The following is a 22500-nucleotide window of genomic DNA, read 5'->3' on the forward strand; positions in this document are numbered from 1 at the left end:
TAGTCCTTTCATTACTTCTGAGTTGACTGACGGTTGATTGACGGTTGATTGACGGCTGACGGTTGACTGACGGCTGACGGTTGACTGATGGCTCCATCTCCAAACTCAAGTCCCTAGTTTCTCTGGCTGTTGCCTCCTGAGTTGCTGAGGTGCCTACAGAAGCGGCTGGAGCTTTGTACAGAAGGAGACAGGGAAACCAGGCCAGGGCATGCGAGACCATTAATTAACATTTCAGACTGGTTGGCTGTCATTTCAGACTGGTTGGCTGGTTGGCTGTCATTTCAGACTGGTTGGCTGGTCAGCTGTCATTTCAGACTGGTTGGCTGGTCAGCTGTCATTTTAGACTGGTTAGCTGGTGAAGTCACAAGGACCCGCAATAAACTGCAGCTGCAGGTGAAATTGTACAAATGAGGAAAATGGCACCAGCGCATCTAAACACAGCTCTTCCTCACGCTCTTCCTCATGCTAGCTTGAATCGCTAGGGGCTGGTTTGCCAGCTGACGTGCATGTCATATGCAGATGTCTGAAATAGAGACACAGACACATCAGAACGGTTGGTTGTGTTATTTTCAACACATTTGTTGTAAGAGTGTACATAGTATAACACAAGAAATGTGTTAAAAACAACACAAATTGTGTTGTCCCTATCTGAACATAGAGATGTGTTAGAAACAACACAAATTGTGTTGTCCCTATCTGAACATAGAGATGTGTTAGAAACAACACAAACTGTGTTATTTTTAACACATTCGCTTACCTCAGGTAGCCACCATCCTTGGGATGGACCGGGCCCTGTTCTGTCACGAGTCTGGAGGAGGTCCGCAGGTTCACAGCCAGACCAGGTCCACATCAGGACCAGAACAGGACTAGAACCACACGAGATCAGAACCAGAATAGGTCTAGATGACGACCATTCCCCAACTCTCGTTCACCATCCTTGGCTTAATCTCCTCCTTGTGTGTGTGTGTGTGTGTAGATAATCTTCTACGAGGACCGAGAGTACCAGGGGCGGCACTATGAGTGCAGCAGCGACTGCGCTGAGATGCACTCCCACCTGTCGCGCTGCAACTCCATCCGTGTGGAGAGTGGCTGCTGGGTGGCCTATGAGAAGCCCAACTTCATGGGCTACCAGTACATGCTCAACAAGGGAGAGTACCCCGACTACCAGCGCTGGGCTGGCTTCAATGACTGCATCCGCTCCTGCCGCATGGTGCCCCCAGTAAGAAACGCACGCACGCACGCACACACACACACACAGACTACCAGCGCTGGGCTGGCTTCAACGACTGCATTCGCTCCTGCCACATGGTGCCCCCAGTAAGAAGCGCGCACACACACACACACACACGCACCCTGACTACCAGAGATGAGCTGGCTTCAACGACTGCTTCTGGGGTCCCCAGTAAGGCCAGGCACACACACGTGCACATACATACAAACACACACATTCAACAACTGCATCTGCTCCTGTCATAAGGTGCCCCTAATAACTAACACACACACACACACACACTGGTAATACACAGTTGCATGGCTGCCTTGTGTGTGTAAGCCAGATTGTTCACCTGTCCTGTCGAGGTCCATGTCCCTGAGTGTTGTGCTCTCTGTCGCCCCCTGCAGTACCGTGGCAACTACCACATAAAGCTGTTTGAGCGCTCCGACTTCGGCGGCCAGGGCATGGACGTGATGGAGGACTGCCCCGACCTGCGTGAGCGCCTGCCCAGCCGCAACGTCTCCTCCGTTAACGTGATGGAGGGCTACTGGATCCTGCACGAGCACCCCAACTACCGCGGACGCCAGTACTTCCTGCGCCCCGGAGAGTACCGCCGCTTCCACGACTGGGGCAGCGCCAGCCCCACCTTCGGCTCTCTCCGCCGCGTCACCGAGCAGAACTGAGCCGCCGCCCCCCCCCCCGCGCCGCCATCTGACGAACCCCAACCTCCCCTCCCTCCCCACACACCCCCCCTCCGCTCCCGACGCGCACCCGACCCTTCAGTCCTCTCCAGGGTCCAGTCTGCGGCCAGACCAATCAGGCTTGACCAATCAGGCTTGAGCCCTGACGTGAGGTTGTTGATGCCTTGTTGATTTTGGCCTCAGGGGGTAGTCACGGCAACCCGCAGGTCTCCCACGATGGCCTCGCTGTTTTCCTTGTGTGTTAACTAAACTAACTGTGAACGCTGTGCACTTCTGTCTCTGGTCCCCATACCCTCTCCTAAAGAAATGGTTTTAAAAAAGTCAATAAAGCGACCTTAAAGTCTTCACCATTGTCTTACTGTCCAAAGCATTATGAAGCATGCAAGAACTAAGATGCAGTGTATAAGACACATGACTGATTGTTTCATTGGTTATATATAGGTTACCTTAAGTGGTGAGGTACTGGGCATTTACTTATAAAGGATAAATCCCTTGAGATTAACCTTTATGTCTAAGGGGGTCATTAACATCAATGCACAGCAAATACAGCACACAAAAAATAGCACACCTGTTCTATACTCAATACACATGCAGATTGTATTGAGTCACACTGTAGCATGCTGCAAACTAAAACATATCAAATCAAAGTTCACGGACTAAAATAAATCCTTAGTCAGGAAGAAAAGAGCTTCAGACGACACAATTAGCTCCATCAAGGCCCCTTAAGATCAGTGATGATGTCGGGGCTAGCCTTCCACAGCACGGACGCACAACCCGCTCCTCCAGGGCCATGTCATCAGCTTGCTATGACATCACTACTATAAAACGAAGAGGATGGGGATCCGGCGCGTTCTTTGAAGCGCGTTATTAAAGAACAAAAAGGGCCTTTCTGAGGCGCAGGGCACGCCAGTCTTTATGAGATCACATGGCGTGTGGCGGGGGTGAGGGACCCATGAAAGAGTCCTGCGCGAGGCCCACATCACAGCCCAGCGCAACTCAAAGAGGAAGAGTCAAAGTGGCCTGGTGTTTGCCCCGAGCACAGCGCGCTCTCAGAGCACAAAATACACCCCAACACAGACTCAGTCATGCATGTTTCATATGACTAGGGAGAGCGGCTCTTTCAGAAATAAATATCAATTATTGAAATAGTTAATTAGGCGGCCATAATTGGCGAAGATACAAATGAATACGTAACTTTTGAGGATGAATTATTGATGTGTAAAAAAAATTATGCGCTCAGCGGGGAGCATATTTGAGTCTCTAAAGATGAAGAAAAACAAGAAATATGAGTTTTGGCCTTGAGTAATGTTCAATTAAAGCTCTGTTGACTTTGCTGCGTGAGCGCGGAGCCTTGCTAGGGAAGCGTCGCTCTCCGTTCTCCCTCGCGCCACAGGCCCTCCCTGGCTACTCAGATGCGGATCACAGGCCGGCTTTGATGGCTACAAATCTGGATGACAGGCAGCTGAGATGGACCCTATTTGGCTCGAAATTGCGGATGTGTAACAAGTTGTTGCGGACACTGGTACTGGTCTACGCAGAGGCAGGGCCGCTGGGGCAAGGTGCTGATTGATGAATGCGTTTCCGCATGATTGCAGAGCAAGAGGCAGCGATTGCCGTGAATGGGCCGCTGCCCTCACCTTCAGAGCTCAGCCTACAAAACATGCGAGCTGCAACTTAAAAGACGACACTGCACTGCCGATAGAGAGAGGATTTCAGATTTCTCTTAAAAGACCGGCGCAAATGAGTCTTTCTCTTTTTGTTTTGTCTTGTCACTCCGCGACTCTCTTCATCATTAACGCAATTTTCTTTTTATTATCTCGCCTTTTATCTGCGCGCGAGCGAGCGTGATCCCGGTCCTCCTTGCTAGTGGAGAAACAACAGAACCGGATCTGAAACAAGATCAGGGCTTTTCTCTCACTGCTCTTCATCTACAAGCCCTTTCTGCTGGGCTTTTTTGATGGTGCTCATTGAGGGCGTAAACAGCGCGTTTTGGAGAATGAAACGGCGTACAGACGTCAAAAGGCGAGAGATCTCTCGCTCGGAGCCTCGGCGGAGACGCAGGCGGCTGCCGTGGTGCTAATAGCTACATAATTAATCCTCTGTAGTATTGTGTTTGCTTTTGCCTGGCCCACTTACGCGCCTCTTAAGGCTTATTCCCCGCTGAATGGCCCACTGATCTTCCGCACCACACTGTCAAGAAACAGACAAATTAATGATATATCACAAAACCAGGCCCAGTGGAAAGAACAGAACTGGTATTTTTTTTTAAAGTGGCTAGAAGTAGTGTTCATTACTTTTGAGTTTTATGCATTCTGTGAAACACACACTTACACTCACTCACTCACACACACACACTCCATCTCTCTTCAAATCTTACCCGCACATCAATCTTAAAAAAACAAAAAAAAACAACAAAGTGCACATGCAGCAGCAGATTCAACACAAAGGCCGAGAAAATTATTCTGCAAAAAAAAAACTTTTATTTTACAATCAACTGAAAACAGAGATATCCTGGAGAGTGCCTCCTCCACAGAGCCCAGTCTGGAGCGACCTCTGGCCAGCCTCCCGAGGGGGGCGGTTGGGCTGGCAGTCAGGTGAGGCATCGATGAGTCTGCTGCCATCTGGGTCAGCAGTGTGTGTGTGGCGGGGGGGGGGGGGGGGTTGTCAGTGAAGAAGACAAGAGTGGCCTCTCCCTGGCCACAGAGGAGATCGAGACCCCCCCCCCCCCCCCCACCTGCAATCCACCAGACCCCCAGCAGAGAGGTGGTCAGTCTGTAGGGCGAGAGCAGAGAGGTGGTCAGTCTGTAGGGCGAGAGTGGAGCACCCTCTAGAGGCTCGGAGGGCAGATGGAGACTCGTCTGTGACCACGCCCCCCAGAGGTGGTCAGTCCCTGGGGAGAGAGCAGAGAGGTGGCCAACTAGCTCTCCCTGTGGCGCAGAGCATCAAGTCACGCCCACAGGAAACACAAACAGAAGCATCAGGAAAGGCAGCAGTCAGAAAAAAAGAAATGCCTGAAGAGAAATAGAAAGATCCTTCTGCCCCATCCTTGCGCAGGATCGCTTATCGGTCCCGCCAGACGGTCAACAGGCCTGTGAGCAGGGGAGGACCATCGACCATCCTCAAACACACTGAGAATATCCACCTCTGCTCTTGTGCATGGGTGTGTGTGTGTGTGTGTGAGAAATGGGTTTGTGGTCCAAAGTTTCATAAATCGTCTGTGTGTGTGTGTGGTCTATCAGTCGTCGGCAGTTGAGCCATATTTGGATGATCATTCTACATCCATCACAACAGAACACAGAGGCCAAGCTCTGCAGAGGTAGAGAACAGACAGAGAGGGATGAGAGAGAGAGAGAGATAGAGAGGGAGAGAGAGATAGATAAAGAGGGGGAGAGAGAGAGAGGGGGGGCAGAGAGAGAATGAGAGATAAAAGAGGGGGGTGGGGGGGTTGAGGGGAGATATGTTGCTGAGTGCAACAAAAACGACCCACTAAGAGCAGTGGATTGTGGGTAAGTGTGATGCAACTGAGGCTTGCTGAGCAGGTGATATGCACACTGATGAATGCAGATCTCTGCTGTTACTGACATGAGTCAAAAACACACCTGGGTTTCTGTGTGTGTGTGTGTGAGATCAACTGTGCTCAAAGCCTCAGGCCCTGAGGTTACCCACAATGCACCTGTCTGGCCAGAAGCAGGATTGTTGGCGTTGGTTTGAGGAGAGACTCGCTGTGCTCTGTGTAATAACATCAGCTCTACTTCACTACTGAGAGTTCTGGCCCACAGAGCTACTACACTCTGCTTGGTGCCGTTAACCGACTGGCCGCTAACCCTTTCTGTCCATGTGGCAGTCCAGTGCTTGGTCCTTTAACTTAATGCTTGGTGTGTTTATTACCGTCCAAGCTTATAAAAAAAAAAAAAATCTTTATTCTTAAAAAACACTTAAATGTTATGGTTGGTGTTGACGTAGCGTTCTGCGTTTCTGAGTGTTTGGGTTTTCATGAGTTCCGTTGGGTTCTGCGTTTCTGAGTGTTGGGGTTTTTCATGAGTTGCGTTGGGTTCTGCGTTGCGAGTCTCCCTCTGAGTGGCGTGGTGCCGGGCGGGTTCTAGGGTTCTAGTTGCTGGTCCTCTGGCCGGGCAGGGTCTGAGCGATGGGCAGGTTCTCGTGGAGGTACTTCATGCTGCCCTGCTCAGAGAAGTCGGCCGCCGTGTGCCCGTCCCCACGCAGCACCCACTTGGTGGTCAGCAGACCCTCCAGCCCCACCGGGCCGCGGGCATGGATACGCGCCGTGCTGATGCCCACCTCCGCACCTACACACACACACACACAAACGCAACAGGACAGGCCGTCAGGGTGAGTGGGTGAGTGAGTGAGTGAGTGAGTGTGCTACCGATGTAGTGAGATGGGAGAATGGAAGAGTTGGAGATTCCTGTGTGTGTGTGTGTGTGTGTGACCGATGTAGTGAGATGGGAGAATGAAGAGTTGGAGATTCCTGTGTGTGTGTGTGTGTGTGTGTGTGTGTGTGTGTGTGTGTGTGTGTGTGTGTGTGTGTGTGTCGGATGTAGTGAGTTGGGAGAATGGTAGAGTTGGAGGTTCCTGTGTGTGTGTGTGTGTGTGTGTGTGTGTGTGTGTGTGTGTGTGTGTGTGATGTAGTGAGTTGGGAGAATGGAGGAGTTGGAGGTTCCTGTGTGTGTGTGTGTGTGTGTGTGTGTGTGTGTGTGTGTGTGTGTGTGTGTGTGTGTGTGTGCCCGATGTAGTGAGTTGGGAGAATGAAGAGTTGGAGATTCCTGTGTGTGTGTGTGTGTGTGTATCCGATGTAGTGAGTTGGGAGAATGGTAGAGTTGGAGGTTCCTGTGTGTGTGTGTGTGTGTGAGTGTGTGTGTGTGTGTGTGTGTGTGTGTGTGTGTGTCCGATGTAGTGAGTTGGGAGAATGGAGGAGTTGGATATTCCTACCGAGACCGAAGCGGTAACCGTCTGCGAAGCGAGAGCTGGCATTCCAGAACACACACGCACTATCCAGCTGCTGCAGGAACTGCTCCGCTGTCTCCTCTAAACACACACACACACACACACACACACACACACACAAAATGAATAAGATAAGATAAACAAACACATCTGCATGGACTGATGACAATAACAGCATAACATCCAAATCTCAGCCCAGAAAATTAGGACATAAAGAACACTTTCCTACAAAAACAAAAAGGACCCAACAGCATCAGTAATGAATCATGTGTAAATAAGGCCTCTATACGACATGTGTAAATAAATAAGACCTCTATACGACATGTGTGAATAAGGACTCTATACGACATGTGTAAATAAATAAGACCTCTATACGACATGTGTAAATAAATAAGACCGCTATACGACATGTGTAAATAAATAAGACCGCTATATGACATGTGAAAATAAATAAGGCCTCTATAAGTCATGTGTAAATAAATAAGGCCTCTATACGACATGTGTAAATAAATAAGACTTTTATATGACAAACATCAACATACACAATCTACACAGCACGCAAGAGGGCACATTCTGTTCCAATGCTGCAGTTTGATAACTAAGTTCTGTTCATGCCTTTCGCCACCAGAGGGCAGCATTTTACATAAACACAGCAGCAGAAAATCAAACAAGAGAATACCACATAGTACAGTACGCTGTGTTTGGAAAATAGGGTCCCGCTGGATTTTCATGTAAAAATTGATTTTTTTTGCATATTTTGCTAATATAGAGTCTAAGGAACAAGATTTTATTTGTCTTCAAATTTTCACAATCCATCTTTAGTGTTTTTTTCTGTATGTTTTAAAATAAGCGATTATATCTAGTCCGAAAAGTGATTTTCACTTTAATTTTTTGACAATTAATTCCACTTTTTGCACACAAAACCCCCAGATAAAGTAGAAAGGTTGTTGGTTCTAAAACAATATCCATAGTTTTCAAACTTTGAGTGTCTGAAAAGTGTAAAAACACCTCCACCCTTGTTGCCTATGTCAAAAACGATTTCTTAATCTTTGCTTTTCTTGATGCTTTCCTTGACCGGTCATGTCATTCTATTGTCTACCTTAACAGAAATTTGCCTTGGAAATAATCTATAATAGTACAGGCAACACAGTACACCATTACGTGTCATAGGCATGGGTAGTTGAGTAACAGTAGGCAAAATTAACAAACAAAAGAATATAAGGTATAAACAGACAAACCACGGATGGCCCTCTCACAGCCTGAACTAATACAAAAAACAAATAACTCAAGGAAAAACATTGCTCGGACACTAAACCATGTGCATTTGCTCTCTTTAAAAGCAACAGGTTATCCACAGCCAACAGGCCGGGCGTGCGAGAGAAGCAATGAAGTCTTACAATTAAGAATAAAGCCATGTTCTTCCAACAACCACAAACACCCATGCGGCAAAAATATCAAATGACCGGCTGTGTTCTCCCAGAGAGGAAGCTACATATATGATCACCAGCCACAGGTGGGCGTGTGCGCCAGCACTGCAGGTCAGCCTTTCCACATACACACCTGGCTTTAAAGTTCACCCTCCTGGTAGCATACAGTACCTATCTACTGCCAAGACCTGAAGGGGACCATACAGTACCTATCTGCTGCCAAGGCCTGAAGGGGACGGGGGGAATATTTACTTCTGCTACATCTCAGAGAACTCATGTGAAACAGACTGCGGGAGGTGGAAGGGGTTTGAATGCTGTCCGGCAGTATTATGAGTGGAACGTCTTAAGGGGGCCCTCTTCCCCATACAGCCTGATCTTATAGTGTGTGCCAATTCCATCAAGACACTCCACAATTTCATACTTGGTAGACACCCATGTATCCTGGATTTTGTGGCGACCGTGAAAATGGTTCTTGCAAAAGAGTTTACGTACATTATATTTAGCAGACACTTCTCGACCAAAGTCACTTACATACTGTATGTCAGCTATATTACAAGGGATCACATTTTCCCCAGAGCAACTTGGGGTTAAGTGCCTTGCTCAAGGGCATAACAGTGAAAGCCGGGAATTGAACCGACAACTTTCAGGCTACTGTACGCTGGCCCAGCTCCTTAACCACTACACTACCACTGCCCACTAGAAAAAGACTAGAGTGCCAGGTGGTAATATGGGTACAGTGTCAGGACCGCACACTGCAATCTCCCAGAAGAACTAAATTTATTGAGTTAAAAACATAACACAACGTTTCGACCCACCAGGGTCTTCATCAGGTGGGTCGAAACGTTGCGTTATGTGTTATGATTGCAGTGTGCGGACAACTACTCTTCTTTCCTTGATAAGCTTTTTTGTCCTGCACCTGGCCTCAGTGAGGTGGGATGTGCATACAACCACTTTGAAGAGGACTACAGTGTCAGGACCACCATGCCTACGATATGCCGCAGCCTCTTAGAAGTGTCTCCTAGCACTAGCATAGACAGAAGTCAGGTAATCTTGATGTTGCACCACCCAATCAGTCGGTGGACTGTCCCTGTGGTCACCAGTATTTCCAAGTAGGTGGTCGACTGGTAACTGTGGCTTCTGACCGAACATCAGCTCGTATGGGGAGTGCTGTGTGGACTGGTACATGGTGGTATTATAGGCGAACAGGAGCTGAGGGAGCAACTGGGGCCATTTACGCTGGATGATAAGTGGTGGTTCTAGTCTTTGTTATGATGCATGTGTCACACAGGTGCTTCAACAGCTCCCCCTCAAAGCTGCGCCCCTGATCAGAGTGGATTCTCCTTGGCACGCCATACACATAGAACCATCTCTCAGTTAGAAACTTAGCTACGGTGGAAGCTCTCTGATCAGGGGTGAGAAAGGCCTGGGTAAACTTTGAGAAAACATTTGTGACTACCAGAACATTCTCTTGTCCTGTGCTAGCACAATCCAAGAGAGTAAAGTCAATGGAGATTATCTACAAAGGCTTAGTGGCTAACATATTTCCCAAGAAGGTTCTGGCTTGGGTTGTCTTGCTTTAGCAACCACACAGTGCCACACTCAGAACACCCCTTTTGCACCTCATGCCACATCTGGGGCCAGTAGCACCTCTGTCATATCAAATCTGTGGTCCATCCCCAGATGGCCGTAGTTGTTGTGCAGGCTAGTGAGCACTTCGACTAAACACCTTTGGCAGTAAAAGCTGCAGCACTGGATCCCTGGAAAGAGGAGCCTGGATCGCTCGGTACAAGGTCCCATCCACTTCCTGTATCTGGGACCACTGCTTTATCAACTGCGGAGTTCCCTTGGTTCACTCCACTTGTCTTAACGGGTAGGTGGTCGTCCCTGTCACCAAAACCACAGGTATCTGGAAATACAGGGATCAGTCCTTTGCAGGACTTTCAGGTCTCTTTTGGTTCGACCAGGGATGGTGTCCACCATACAAGATTCTGTCATCCAAGAGTCTTGGATAGGTGCACTCGAGGCTTGCATGTTGGCTATGGCAATCGGCAGGGGGACGTCCAGGCTGTGTGACGCAGATCGCAAAGTGTTAGTGGGGCTTGTGGGAAACCTAGAAAGGGTATTGGCATTGCGATAGTCCATTTCTTTCTGTGATTGCCCACTTGACTGCAAGGAGTTTGAGTTTCATGGCACTATAATTTGACATGTTCCTCTCACTTGGCCGCAAGCCCCGGCTAGCAAAGGCTATTTATTGGTTGCTGTAACCAATCCTTCTCCTGTGACAGAACTGCCCCCAATCCTGCATGGCTTGCATCCGTCTAAGATAAAGGGATGACTGAAATCGGCATAACCTAGGTCTGGCGCTTGAACAAGCCATTCTTTTAAGGCTCTGAATCCCAACCTGAACCTGACTACATTCAATGTTAACTATCCAATATTCAGATGTGCAAATTAGTGAATAATTAATGAGATATTGTTAAATTACATGCATAAACATATATTTTCAGAAAATTTGTAATGCAAAAAAAATATTGTCTCTACATAAATAATCAACTAGTAAAGTTTCATAAGAATATCAAGGAGTTCAATTAAATTTGAGTTTTTACCCTATTCACCCGTTCTATGTTGCCTATGGAGGCCAGTTTTAGGCCGCAAATGCTAATTAGCATGTTTAAAACTAAAAAATCAGCTAAGTTAATATGATATTCAGAATCAGCACCCAAAAATTAGGCAAAATACCCTCTTTACCAGTGTTTTCTCACATTTGACCCCCAAGTGATAGTAGTCCCAGTCTTAATTATGCATTATATAAATGATGATGTCATCTAAGTGTGAAAATGGATCGTGAAAATTTGAAGACAAAAAAAATCTTGTTCCTTAGACTCTATACTAGCAAAATATGCAAAAAAAAAAATTTTTACAAGAAAATCCAGCGGAATTACACAAGACACCGTACTAACAAATCAGGAGAGAGAGATAGATAGAGAGAGAGGGATAGAGAGATAGATGTCTTAAATAGACATATCCACCTTTTAAAGGTATATATTTCAATAATAAGTGGTTCTATACCATGAGATCCCCAAACAGATGGACTCCATTGAATTTGCAACTTCCCACCACTAGAGGGTGGCATTTCAGAACTTCAAATCAGATACTGACTGAGAATCATGATCTCCATCCAACTTGTTTGTGCCACAGAGAAGGAAGGAAAGATGGCCAATTCAAAGAGGCAACAGACACCAGTGTTTCCCAAACGTTGACTAATCTGTGGCGGACCGCCACACAATAATGTTCCATGTTGTACCAGAGACTTTCTAATGTGGAGACACAGCACTCAAAAAATCCTCCATAGAAATGCATGGGGCTATATGTAACGCCAATATGGCCGTTGTCTACACACATCCCACCCCTTCCTCGCCAAAATGTTGACATGTGACATACATTGAGCCAATCATGTGGTGTGATGTGACTACATTGAGCCAATTATGTGCTGTGTTGTGCAGACATCGTGCCAATCATGCGTTGTGAACTCGACGCTGGAACACGGTTGGTGTCGTGAAGCCTTGCAGAAGTACCGTTCACCCTGTTACGAGTTGATGAACCACTGAAACGATTTTGGAAACATTATTTTAAGGTAGAAAAAAACTCTTTGGTGTTGCTTTAAATGAGATAAAATCCTTTCATAAGCTGCACTTTTTACACATGCAGCCTTTCCTTGCCCCGCTCTCTCTCGTAACGAGCCCGCTGCCCCTCCTCTGCATGTGCATTTAACAAAACATCAACAATTGTTTAAGGATTGTTGTTGCCACATAGAAGCATTGCATAGAAGACGGCGGGCTAAATTGCTATTAAATCCGCTTAGTTCGTGACCATTCTGCGCAAATTTGTTAAAAACTGCTGCATTCAAGTTAACTCTGCTAAATGTACTAAGTTAAGTTATGCAATCAAGCAGCATCTCTAAGCTAACAATAGAATTCTGTTTGGATGTCGAGCTTAGTTAACAGCTGCTTGTCAATTTCGACTAGGTTACTCATGTAGGGCTCTATTCATTTGACTGACTCTGACACTGAATGTTTGCAAAATCCCGATGTAAATGGGAATGGGTGTTTTTCCAAGACTCAAAAGTGCTTGTTCTAAGTACAAACCTTTATTTTAACTACAAATGTGGGAAACACTGAACACACACACACACCCTTACCGTTGTCGGTGACGATGACGTCGGTGTGTGAGCTGCCGTACTTGTGGATGTGGTCGATGGCCTCCTGCAGACTGTCAACCACCTCGATGCAGCACTCCAGATCGCCATACTCCGTCCGCAAGGACTTCACCTCTGACGGGCTGAACGTCAGATACGACGCAAACCTGGGGCCCGCATGGATCTTCACCTGACACACACACACACACACACACACACACACAGAGGTCAGGCTGGGGTCAGCTAACTACACACAAATGACGCAAAGCTGGGGCCCGCATGGATCTTCACCTGACACACACACACACAGCTAAGAGCACACTGCCACCCTGTCTACTGTCCACACACACCCACTACACTGGCACAGACAAAGGGCCTCTATGGCTCAGAGCAAGAACAACACACACACACCCCTCTGTTACCCTTTACAACAACAACATATCAGACACGTGGTTGGGTTTCTCTATTACACAGTATTTACAGTACCTTCAGAATATCTATTGGGCCTATGCAAAAACACACACACACACACAGCTAGTCGTGCTGCTTTCGGATTTGACTTTGGATTTGGTGACTGAGAGGTCATGACCCCTGGCGTGGCCTCTCACCCGCTCGGTGCGCAGCATGTCGATGATCTGGTCGAAGACCGGCGTACGCAGCACGTCTCTGTGCACCAGCAGCGTTTCCATGGCGTTGCAGGCCGCCGGGTAGTCACACTTAGAGTCCCGCACTAGAGCAGAATGGGCCAATCAGATCACATGACACGACATGACATGGTAGATGTATGGATACGTATGGATAGATGTATGGATATGTATGGATAGATGTATGGATATATATATATATATATATATATATATATATATATATATATATATATATATGTGTGTGGATATGTATGGATAGATGTATGTATGGATATATATATATGTATAGGTAGATGTATGGATATGTATGGATATGTATATGTATGGATATAGAGATATATATATGGATGGATATGTATGGATAGATGGATATGTATGGGATGTATAGATAGAAGATGGATATTTATGGATAGATATATGGATACGTATGGATAGATATATGCAGGGTGCGATTTGTGTAAAAACCAGAGGGGGGGGATGATTTTGAATAAGTTTGTAACCCAAACCCCACCCCCCAAAAAAAAAAAAAAAAAAATTAACGAACGAGCGATTCATAGCCTAGTAATGTCATGGCTAATAATACCCTATATTATTTTTGCCACCTTTGTAACATTTTAGTTTTAGTTTACCGTGGTGTATGACTTTAAACAGCGAGTGTGTTTGGTATGATGATCAGCTCCTCTAATGCAGGGTAGGACTACGTTTTGACAAGCATACAAATTCACCTTGTTCTTGCCCCATCTGAAATGACTCCTCTACTTTTGCTGCCTCCATCCTTTCTGTATTTGTTGTGTAAGAAAAACGTTGTATATGATGGCACTGAAGTCTTAAGTTAGTGAATTGGCTATCAGTGTTAGTTGGTAACCAAATAGCCTACACATTGCGCTACACGCTGCGTAGGCTACGTGCATTCTCTCTCCTGCTGATTTGCGTTCAGTAGCCAAGTGCGTAATATTGCAAAAGTTGAAAAAATAAAAGTGTTTATTGTAGCCTACAGAAAATAAATAGCCTAACATACTGTCAGTTAATTGCCTACAGTGCAGTGAAGAGTTTGGAGAGTAAAGTTATAGGGCAACTTGAAGTTTTATGAAAATAATTTACGAACCAGAACATAAAGACCATGAAGCTTCTATTTCTTGCAGCTGTTAAAACACCCGCTAGATAGTTTAAATACCCACCAACATTCGTTTTTGCAGTACAGATTATTTCTAAAAGTTTTTTGTCTACTAGGCCTAGCCTACTGGCTGATTTATCAAACGAGTGCTTTCTCGTTCGTCCTCCGCAAATTACAGGTGTTTCGGTAGAGAGCCATTGAATAAGCGATGCCAAGCAATTTCTGTAACACTTTTTTTCAAATATCTCCTCATTTAATGTAAGTTCCTTCGGACAATAGGCCTACGTTCTACTCTACGTGCAGTTGTCCTCCATCTCAGTTGCATCAGTTTTCTAATTTTGAAGGTTCTAAAACATTATTATGCTTCACTGAATCCTTCTTGTTTTCTTTCATTTGTCCAGCTAACTTTTCCATTGAAACTAGCCATTTATGATGGGTTACACACTCGACATTCTGAAATGTCCTGCACGATCAAGGCCAAATTAAGTTATCACGCAGCCACTGTGCATGAGTGCTGATGGTGAGTTTCTGATGTCAGATTATTATGTAGGCTAGCCTACTAGACTGTTCTCACGTTGCAGGGCTTTACTTATATGAAGTAGCATTAATCAATATGAGGGGCAGAGGGGGATAAATGTTGTCCCCACCGGGGATAAAAATAATTTAGCAGAGGTAGTGATAGGAAAACCAGAGGGGGGGAAATCCTCACCATCCCCCCCTACAAATCGCACCCTGGATATATGGATACGTATGGATATTTACGATGAGGATGGATAGATATTTGGATATGTGCTGTGTTTGCCATGTTCCATATGGATGGGCCCTCACCGATTTTGATGACCTTGTCGATGCTGGCCTCGGCGTCGATGTAGACGTGGCAGATGCCCTCGCTGTGGCCAAGCACGGGGATGCCCTTGGCCGCCCGCTGGATGTCGCGCACCAGCTGGGAGGAGCCCCGGGGGATGATGAGGTCGATCATCTTCTCCAGACGACACAGGTCCTCCACCTCCTCACGCGTGCTCACCTGGGACAGAATTTTTCTACATCATTTTTTGTAATCAAATTATTCGAATTACTCGAGTAATCGTTTCAGCCCTAGTATGTATGTGTATGTGAATGTGTATGGGGTGTGTGTGTGTGCGTGTGAATGTGAATGTGTGTGGGGTGTATGGGGTGTGTGCGTGCGTGTGTGTGTGTGTGAATGTGTATGGTGTGCGTGTGTGTGCGCATGTGTGTGTGTGCGCACTGTATCTCACCAGCTGGATGGCGTCCTTGACCCCGTGCAGGGACAGTGCTTCCTGGGCGATCTCATGCAGGATGCGGTTGGTGTGCGTGTGTGTGTGCGCATGTGTGTGTGTGTGCACTGTATCTCACCAGCTGGATGGCGTCCTTGACCCCGTGCAGGGACAGTGCTTCCTGGGCGATCTCATGCAGGATGCGGTTGGTGTGAGACGCCTCCTTTCCTCCCTTCAGCAGCAGAGCGTTACCACTGGCAATGGCCAACGCTGACACCTACACACACACACACGCACAGACACACACACACACGCATGCACGCAGACACACACACACAAACGCACGCAGACACACACACACACACACACGCACGCACGCACGCACGCACAGGAGATATTACCACACGCCTGAAACTTCACACGTCAGCATGATGGTGTGTTTGTAATGTGTAAAGTGTGTAAGTGTGTATGTGAGTGTGACAAACTGTGTGCATGTATGGATGTGCAATGACCAGACAGCTAGAATACAGCCTGGGAGCACTTTAACAGCAATAATGATGTGGTTTTATGTGTGTGTGGTGTGTGTGTGTGTGTGCGCATCTGTGTCTGTGTGTGCGCATCTGTGTATGGTGTGTGTGGTGTGTGTGTCTGTGTCCCACCTGTGGCAGGCAGTCTGGGCGGGACTCGAAGATGACGAGCAAGACTCCGATGGGCACAGTGATCTGCTCGAGCTCCAGGTGTGTGTGTGTGTGTGTGTGTGTGGTGTGCGTGCGTGCGTGTGCGTGGTGTGTCCCACCTGTGGCAGGCAGTCTGGGCGGGACTCGAAGATGACGAGCAGGACTCCGATGGGCACAGTGATCTGCTCGAGCTCCAGGTGTGTGTGTGTGTGTGTGTGTGTGTGTGTGTGTGTGTGTGTGTGTGGTGTGCGTGCGTGCGTGTGCGTGGTGTGTCCCACCTGTGGCAGGCAGTCTGGGCGGGACTCGAAGATGACGAGCAGGACTCCGATGGGCACAGTGATCTGCTCGAGCTCCAGGTTGTTGGCGACTCTTGTGCGGCGGAGCACGCGGCCTACGCTGTCCTGAGACGAGACGGCGATCTGGCGCAGGCCGATGGCCAGGCTGTTCAACTTCGCCGACGACAGACTCAGACGCTTCAGCATGGGAGGGGCCATACGACCTGGGGGTTGAGGAAGGAGGAGAGAGAGTGAGGAAGTGCGAGAAGGAGGAGGATCAGCGGTCGTGAGTGTGTGTGTGTGTGTGTGTGTGTGTGTGTGTGTAAGTGTCTCTGTGTGTGTGTATGTGTGTGAGTGAGTAAGTGAATGTGTGATAAGATGTCAGATGAACAACAGCTACAGTCACTCCCTCCCTCTCACACACACACCAGAATTGACAGCCAGTTCTATGTCTTTCTCCCTCACACACACACACCTGCATTGATAGCTAGTTCCATGTCTTTCTTTCTCCCTCACACACACACACACACACACACACACACACACACACACACCTGCATTGATAGCTAGTTCCATGTCTTTCTTTCTCCCTCACACAAACACACACACACACACACACACACACACACACACACACCTGCATTGATAGCCAGTTCCATGTCTTTCTTTCTCCCTCACACACACACACCTGCATTGATAGCCAGTTCCATGTCTTTCTTTCTCCCTCACACACACACACACACCTGCATTGATAGCCAGTTCCATGTCTTTCTTTCTCCCTCACACACACACACACCTGCATTGATAGCCAGTTCCATGTCTTTCTTGTTGGCTGTTAAGATCTCCTCCCTCTTCTCGGTCATTAGATCGGCAAAAGTGCAGATAATCTCGCTCCTCTGAGGGACAAACACACACACACACACATTAACACACGCATACAGTCTTCTGTGGTGGGTGTGTATGTGTGATAGGTGTGTGAGTGTGTGTTACCTGGTCAGGGTGCAAGGATGCTAGAGTTCTACCAGCAGTGCGTGCCATCTCGGTCTGCTGCTCCACCGTGGGACCTGAAACACACACACACACGCATGTACGCACGCACGCACACAGGCACACACACACATTGGTGATCAAATGTAAACACACTGATGTGAACTCCCTGGTTCACTCCCTGGTGTGTGTGTGTGCCTGTGTGTTCTCTCGACTGCTTCACTCACCGGCGGGTTTGACCTCTGAGAAGAAGGTGCCGACCTTCTTCCCCTCAACGATGTCAGTGATGACATGACCTGTGACCTTTGGGTGAGTTCCGTTGGCGATGACGACTGACGTGCCACCCTGCAGTGCCCAGAGAGCAGCTTTCACCTGCACACACACACAGAACAGGTGAGCACACACACACACACAGAACAGGTGAGCACACACACACACACACACACACAGAACAGGTGAGCACACACACGCACACACACACACACAGAACAGGTGAGCACACGCACACACACACACACACACACACACACACACACAGAACAGGTGAGCACACACACACACATTTCTTAAATGTAGTTCTATGTCTTGGTGTCACGGGTACGCTGGCGACTACGCCGCTCCGTCCGCTATTGTCTTTGTTAGTCTATGTGTCAATGACAATGTCTTATATGTGGAGCGCTTTGGGTTGCACTCTGTGCATGTTAAATGCGCTATACAAATAAAACTAACTTAACTAACACAGAACAGGTGAGCACACACACACACACACAGAACAGGTGAGCACACACACACACACACACAGAACAGGTGAGCACACACCCCCACAGAACAGGTGAGCACACACACACAGAACAGGTGAGCACACACACACACACACACACAGAACAGGTGAGCACACACACACACACACACAGAACAGGTGAGACACACACACACACACACACACAGAACAGGTGAGACACACACACAGAGAACAGGTGAGAGCACACACACACACACACACAGAGAACAGGTGAGCGCACACACACACACACAGAACAGGTGAGCGCACACACACACACACAGTGGAGTAACAACACAAGGTGTGTGTGCTCACCTGTTCTGTGTGTGTGTGTGTGTGTGTGTGTGTGTGTGCTCACCTGTTCTGTGTGTGTGTGTGTGTGTGTGTGTGTGTGTGTGTGCTCGTGTGTGTGTGTGTGTGTGTGCTCGTGTGTGTGTGTGTGTGTACAGTGGGCATCGCTTTCAAATGGCCACTTCATTCGCGCATTACGAGGCGTGAAGCTGCGGGAAGCTTTAGTACCACTTTCAGCCACTGTGCGTCGCTCTGCCACTGTACATCGCTCTGCCTGCCGCCCCTTCTGAAAAAGCTCGATTTACCTCGATTTAGGCTACTTGGGTATGGCTTAAGGCTTGACTACACGGTGGTAACGAAAATCGAAATTTGCTGTCTACATTATTGTCAGTGTTGGGTTAACGCAACTACGCAAATCAAAACAGTGGTGTGATAATTGAGCCAGTAGAGAAATAACTGTTCAGAAGATCTGTAGCATTGGGTATAGGCTTCTGCGACGTTTTTAACAGGCTACGCTATAGAGGCTTAGACAACTATGACCCACGTTTTGGTTTCGTAAATTAATTTGCCCTACTTCTTGACTGCAATGTAGTCAATTGACTGCTTGACATGTCATTTTTATTTTTCTGTACAATAAACAAATACATCTGCTTTATGCCGCAGAATTACAGTCATATTTGGAACTTACATAGTCCAATGCATCGTTACACTACGTTAGTGTTTCCCAAAACCATAGTAGCAATGAACGTTCGCAACCACTATCGTAAAGTTGTGTAGTTACAACTACACCTCTCGACCTGTGGTAGAATGCTAGTAGAAGCATAGTTCCAGGGATCTTCATGTCAAAGACGTCACTGACGCCAGTTATTTGTTTGCAAATTAATAATTATATTTAGGTTTCTAATTGATATTTACACTTCTAACCACCATATATCCATATTTTAAAATGCCCAAGGCAGAAAATACATAAATTAAAAGTAAATTTGCAGCCATGTGCACGTAAGTAAAAGTCACACACCTGCAGATAATAATAAGGTGGTGCGCACTTTTTGACGAGTCAGCTGAGAATATGTAGCCTTTGATTTTCATGGGGGGGGGGGGCAAGAAGGCTGATTCTGATTTTGATAATATGATCTGCACAAAAGATAAACTTAGGTAAACAACGATGTCAATATTGTTGTCAAAATCTTAACCCAGATTCGAACTCTTGGACAGGGGACTGGTGACTGCTGTGCAACGGCGGCTGTCATCTGCCGGCCTTAACGCAATGCGCCACAGAAGTATGTGCAGGTGCCCGTTTACCTGCTACTAAACGTCATTAACCACCTTAGTCCAGACTACTGAAGTTTGGAAACTATCATGGTCCAAACTTACAGTACTATGTAAGTACGACAGTTTTGGGAAACAGTCGTAACTTACATGTTGGTTAGTTGAACGATGCATCCTGTTAGTAAAAAGCTAACCTCCGTAGTTGTACGGGAAACGCACCCCAGATCAGCTTGTAGGCCATTAGCAATCTGTTTATTTTATTTTATGAAGCCTACACAGTAGATCACATGCCACATTCTCACTTTCAATAGACAGATGCAATAGCCATGGGTCAAGTATTGAGTATAAAGCAATTAAGATAGTACCCTATACAAAAAGTACTTCATACTATCATAAAAATGAGTTAAAACGACTAGCATTTTGCAACTTGACAAAACACTGGATTAAATATTGTAGGCACAGGAGAAAACTTGTACATCCATTGGCCCGTGGGGAGATCACATGCCAGTTGCCTCTCCCTTCAGTGCTATGACTCGTTCAGCTGTGAGCTTGTTTCGCCAAAAAAAAACTATTGCAGATATCAATGTGTCTTTGTTCATGGGTTTGGCCTCACAGCAGAGGCTTAGACAACTATGACCCACGTTTTGGTTTCATAATTTGCCCTACTTATTGACTGCAATGTAGTCAATTGACTGCTTGACAGGTTATTTTTATTTTTCTGTACAATAAACAAATACATCTGCTTAATGCCGCAGAATTACGCACTTGGCCAGCCTATAGAACGGGCACATTTTGGAGAGAATAGAGAATGTACGCACGCAAGAATCTGTAGGCTATTTGTGGCTGGTTACCAGCAAACAATGTTTAATGCATTAACTCAAGACGTCAAACATCTTCTAAACAATACAAACAGAAAGGATGCAGCAGGCAGCAAATGTAGAAGAGTCATTTCCAGTGGAAGAACAAAATGCTGAATGAAGCCCAAAGATATGAAGGCATATCTGGCAAGTTGTTATTTTTTGAAGACGTAAATGGTTGGGCTATAGGCCTAGTTTGCAAGAAGGAGACATAAAGCGTGAGCATGCCACACTATCCACAGCTGTGGTAGCGGGGTAGGGTGACCACCTGTCCCGCGTAGCACGTGAGCCCACAGCATTTGAAGCCATATTCATGCGTCCCGCAAATTGAGACTGTGTCACGCATAATCAATGCTTGCTCAAAAAAAATTTGGTCGCTCTATATCCTGCAGCCGGTTGCACGCAAGTTCCATCTTAGCTCAGTTCTAACGTAAACTGGCACGTTGAAGTTTACGAGCTACTAAAATGTATCGGGTTGCACCAAATTGAATAGTTTCAACGTAACACCAGAGAATCCGTAGACGGGCTCTGGTAACACAAGTTATGACTTAAATTACACCCCCCCTCTCCCTAGGTGTAAGGTCCGTCGTAGGTAATTTGTTATTGAGAAATAAATCAAATGAAATAGGCCTAGCCAAAATAAATCGTAAGTGGAAGTGGAAGTGCATCTGTTCAAAGTATTATGAATCTTTATTTAGAAAAAAAACACACATTGGTTGGCCTATTCATGATACATCAGCAATTACACATGTTTAGGGGAAGGGCATTATTAATATACCATGTAAGGTGGTATGTGCTAGAAATGGGTAAACCACTATCAGTGAGTCTCCCGTGAGGTGGGGGCACCACCGCGCCAGGCAGTGTCCCACATTGTCCCTCAGAAACATACCCCTTGTCCCCCCTTGGGATTATTAGCAGGTGGTCACCCTATAGCGGGGGTTGAAGGATTACTGTTAGCGCAGGATTTATATAAAATTCTTCAACAGAAGGTCTGCCTCGAATGCAGGCTTGCCCAAAAAAAAGGCCTGTGGTTTGCGCAGCCTACAGTAAGTAGGTCTTAGTGAGTTAGGAGTCCTCTAGACTTCTTTTCAGCTGTCTCAGAGGTGGAAAGTTGCGTTCGTTGGGGGCAGGGCCGGATTAACAATTCATAGACCCTTGGGAACAAATGTCTGATGGCCCCCCCCTGCCCCCCAGCCAACGTGAATCGGGCGGTCAGTTAATAGGCCTATCGTGAAGATTTGTATTGCCATTTAAGGCACGAGCGCATCTGTGAGGCCAAGCCTCACCAAGTAGCCCGTTTGTTTACAACTAACATTACATTTAATTAAACTGCTTATAGGCTATGCCGAAATAGTTTCAACATTTCAGTGTCGGTGAATTAGGAAATGCCTTATGGCTGAAAGCTGCTTGGGATCCCCCCTGTCAAGCAATAACCATACAAAAAGTTAAAAACAGATGACATGATGCGCGTCACTGACATAATGCGCAAATAATATAGCCTAGATATTCCAATATATTTGAATACATGTGTTTATTTTAGAGGGGATATTCGAACGTCATTTTTGAGCAATTTTGACAGCCCTAGTCCACTGTAGGCTACGCCAATCGTCTATTAACACCTTCCACCTAACCCCGGTGAGTGGGGGTCGCTATAATGCGTGTGAAATAGCACCATTAAGTAGCCTATGCAAAATAGCCTTAAAATCGTTCCGGTGTTGTGTGCCTTCTGGTTTCTCCACCTACTGGTTTCCTTGTGCGTGCATGCGCTGCAGCAGTTGTCAGACATTCACAAACAAGTTGTTTTAGGCGGTTTGAAGTCGCTTTTCATACGCCATGAGCGCTCGGCTACATTACAGCCACTCGGACAAA

General features: G+C 46.7%; 2 protein-coding genes across 10 annotated transcripts in view; one reads left to right on the plus strand and one right to left on the minus strand.

The window, feature by feature from the left end:
• The window catches only part of crygmx (crystallin, gamma MX), a 3024-nt gene extending 1126 nt beyond the window's left edge, over positions 1–1898 (plus strand). Inside the window, exons 2-3 of the mRNA XM_042078311.1 lie at positions 977–1219; positions 1621–1898. Of these exons, the coding sequence (XP_041934245.1) occupies positions 977–1219; positions 1621–1896 (519 nt within the window). The 3' untranslated portion in view covers positions 1897–1898. The remainder of the gene's footprint in view (positions 1–976; positions 1220–1620) is intronic.
• A 2473-nt stretch (positions 1899–4371) lies between these two features.
• aldh18a1 (aldehyde dehydrogenase 18 family, member A1) overlaps positions 4372–22500 on the minus strand; it is a 29283-nt gene continuing 11154 nt past the window's right edge. For 7 of the 9 annotated variants that reach the window (XM_042078298.1, XM_042078294.1, XM_042078295.1 and 4 more), the window contains exons 9-18: positions 17661–17805; positions 17437–17510; positions 17243–17342; positions 16450–16670; positions 15634–15771; positions 15088–15283; positions 13107–13228; positions 12502–12688; positions 6862–6957; positions 4372–6218 (exon numbers count right to left, since the gene is read on the minus strand). In XM_042078298.1, coding sequence (XP_041934232.1) covers positions 6022–6218; positions 6862–6957; positions 12502–12688; positions 13107–13228; positions 15088–15283; positions 15634–15771; positions 16450–16670; positions 17243–17342; positions 17437–17510; positions 17661–17805 — 1476 coding nt within the window. In that variant the 3' untranslated portion in view covers positions 4372–6021. Of the gene's footprint in view, positions 6219–6861; positions 6958–12501; positions 12689–12726; positions 12790–13106; positions 13229–15087; positions 15284–15515; positions 15567–15633; positions 15772–16449; positions 16671–17242; positions 17343–17436; positions 17511–17660; positions 17806–22500 lie in introns of those variants that run through there. The other 2 variants (XM_042078291.1, XM_042078299.1) reach the window with 2 other exon arrangements.

Source organism: Alosa sapidissima, chromosome 22, assembly GCF_018492685.1.
Source record: "Alosa sapidissima isolate fAloSap1 chromosome 22, fAloSap1.pri, whole genome shotgun sequence".
Lineage (NCBI taxonomy): Eukaryota > Metazoa > Chordata > Actinopteri > Clupeiformes > Clupeidae > Alosa > Alosa sapidissima.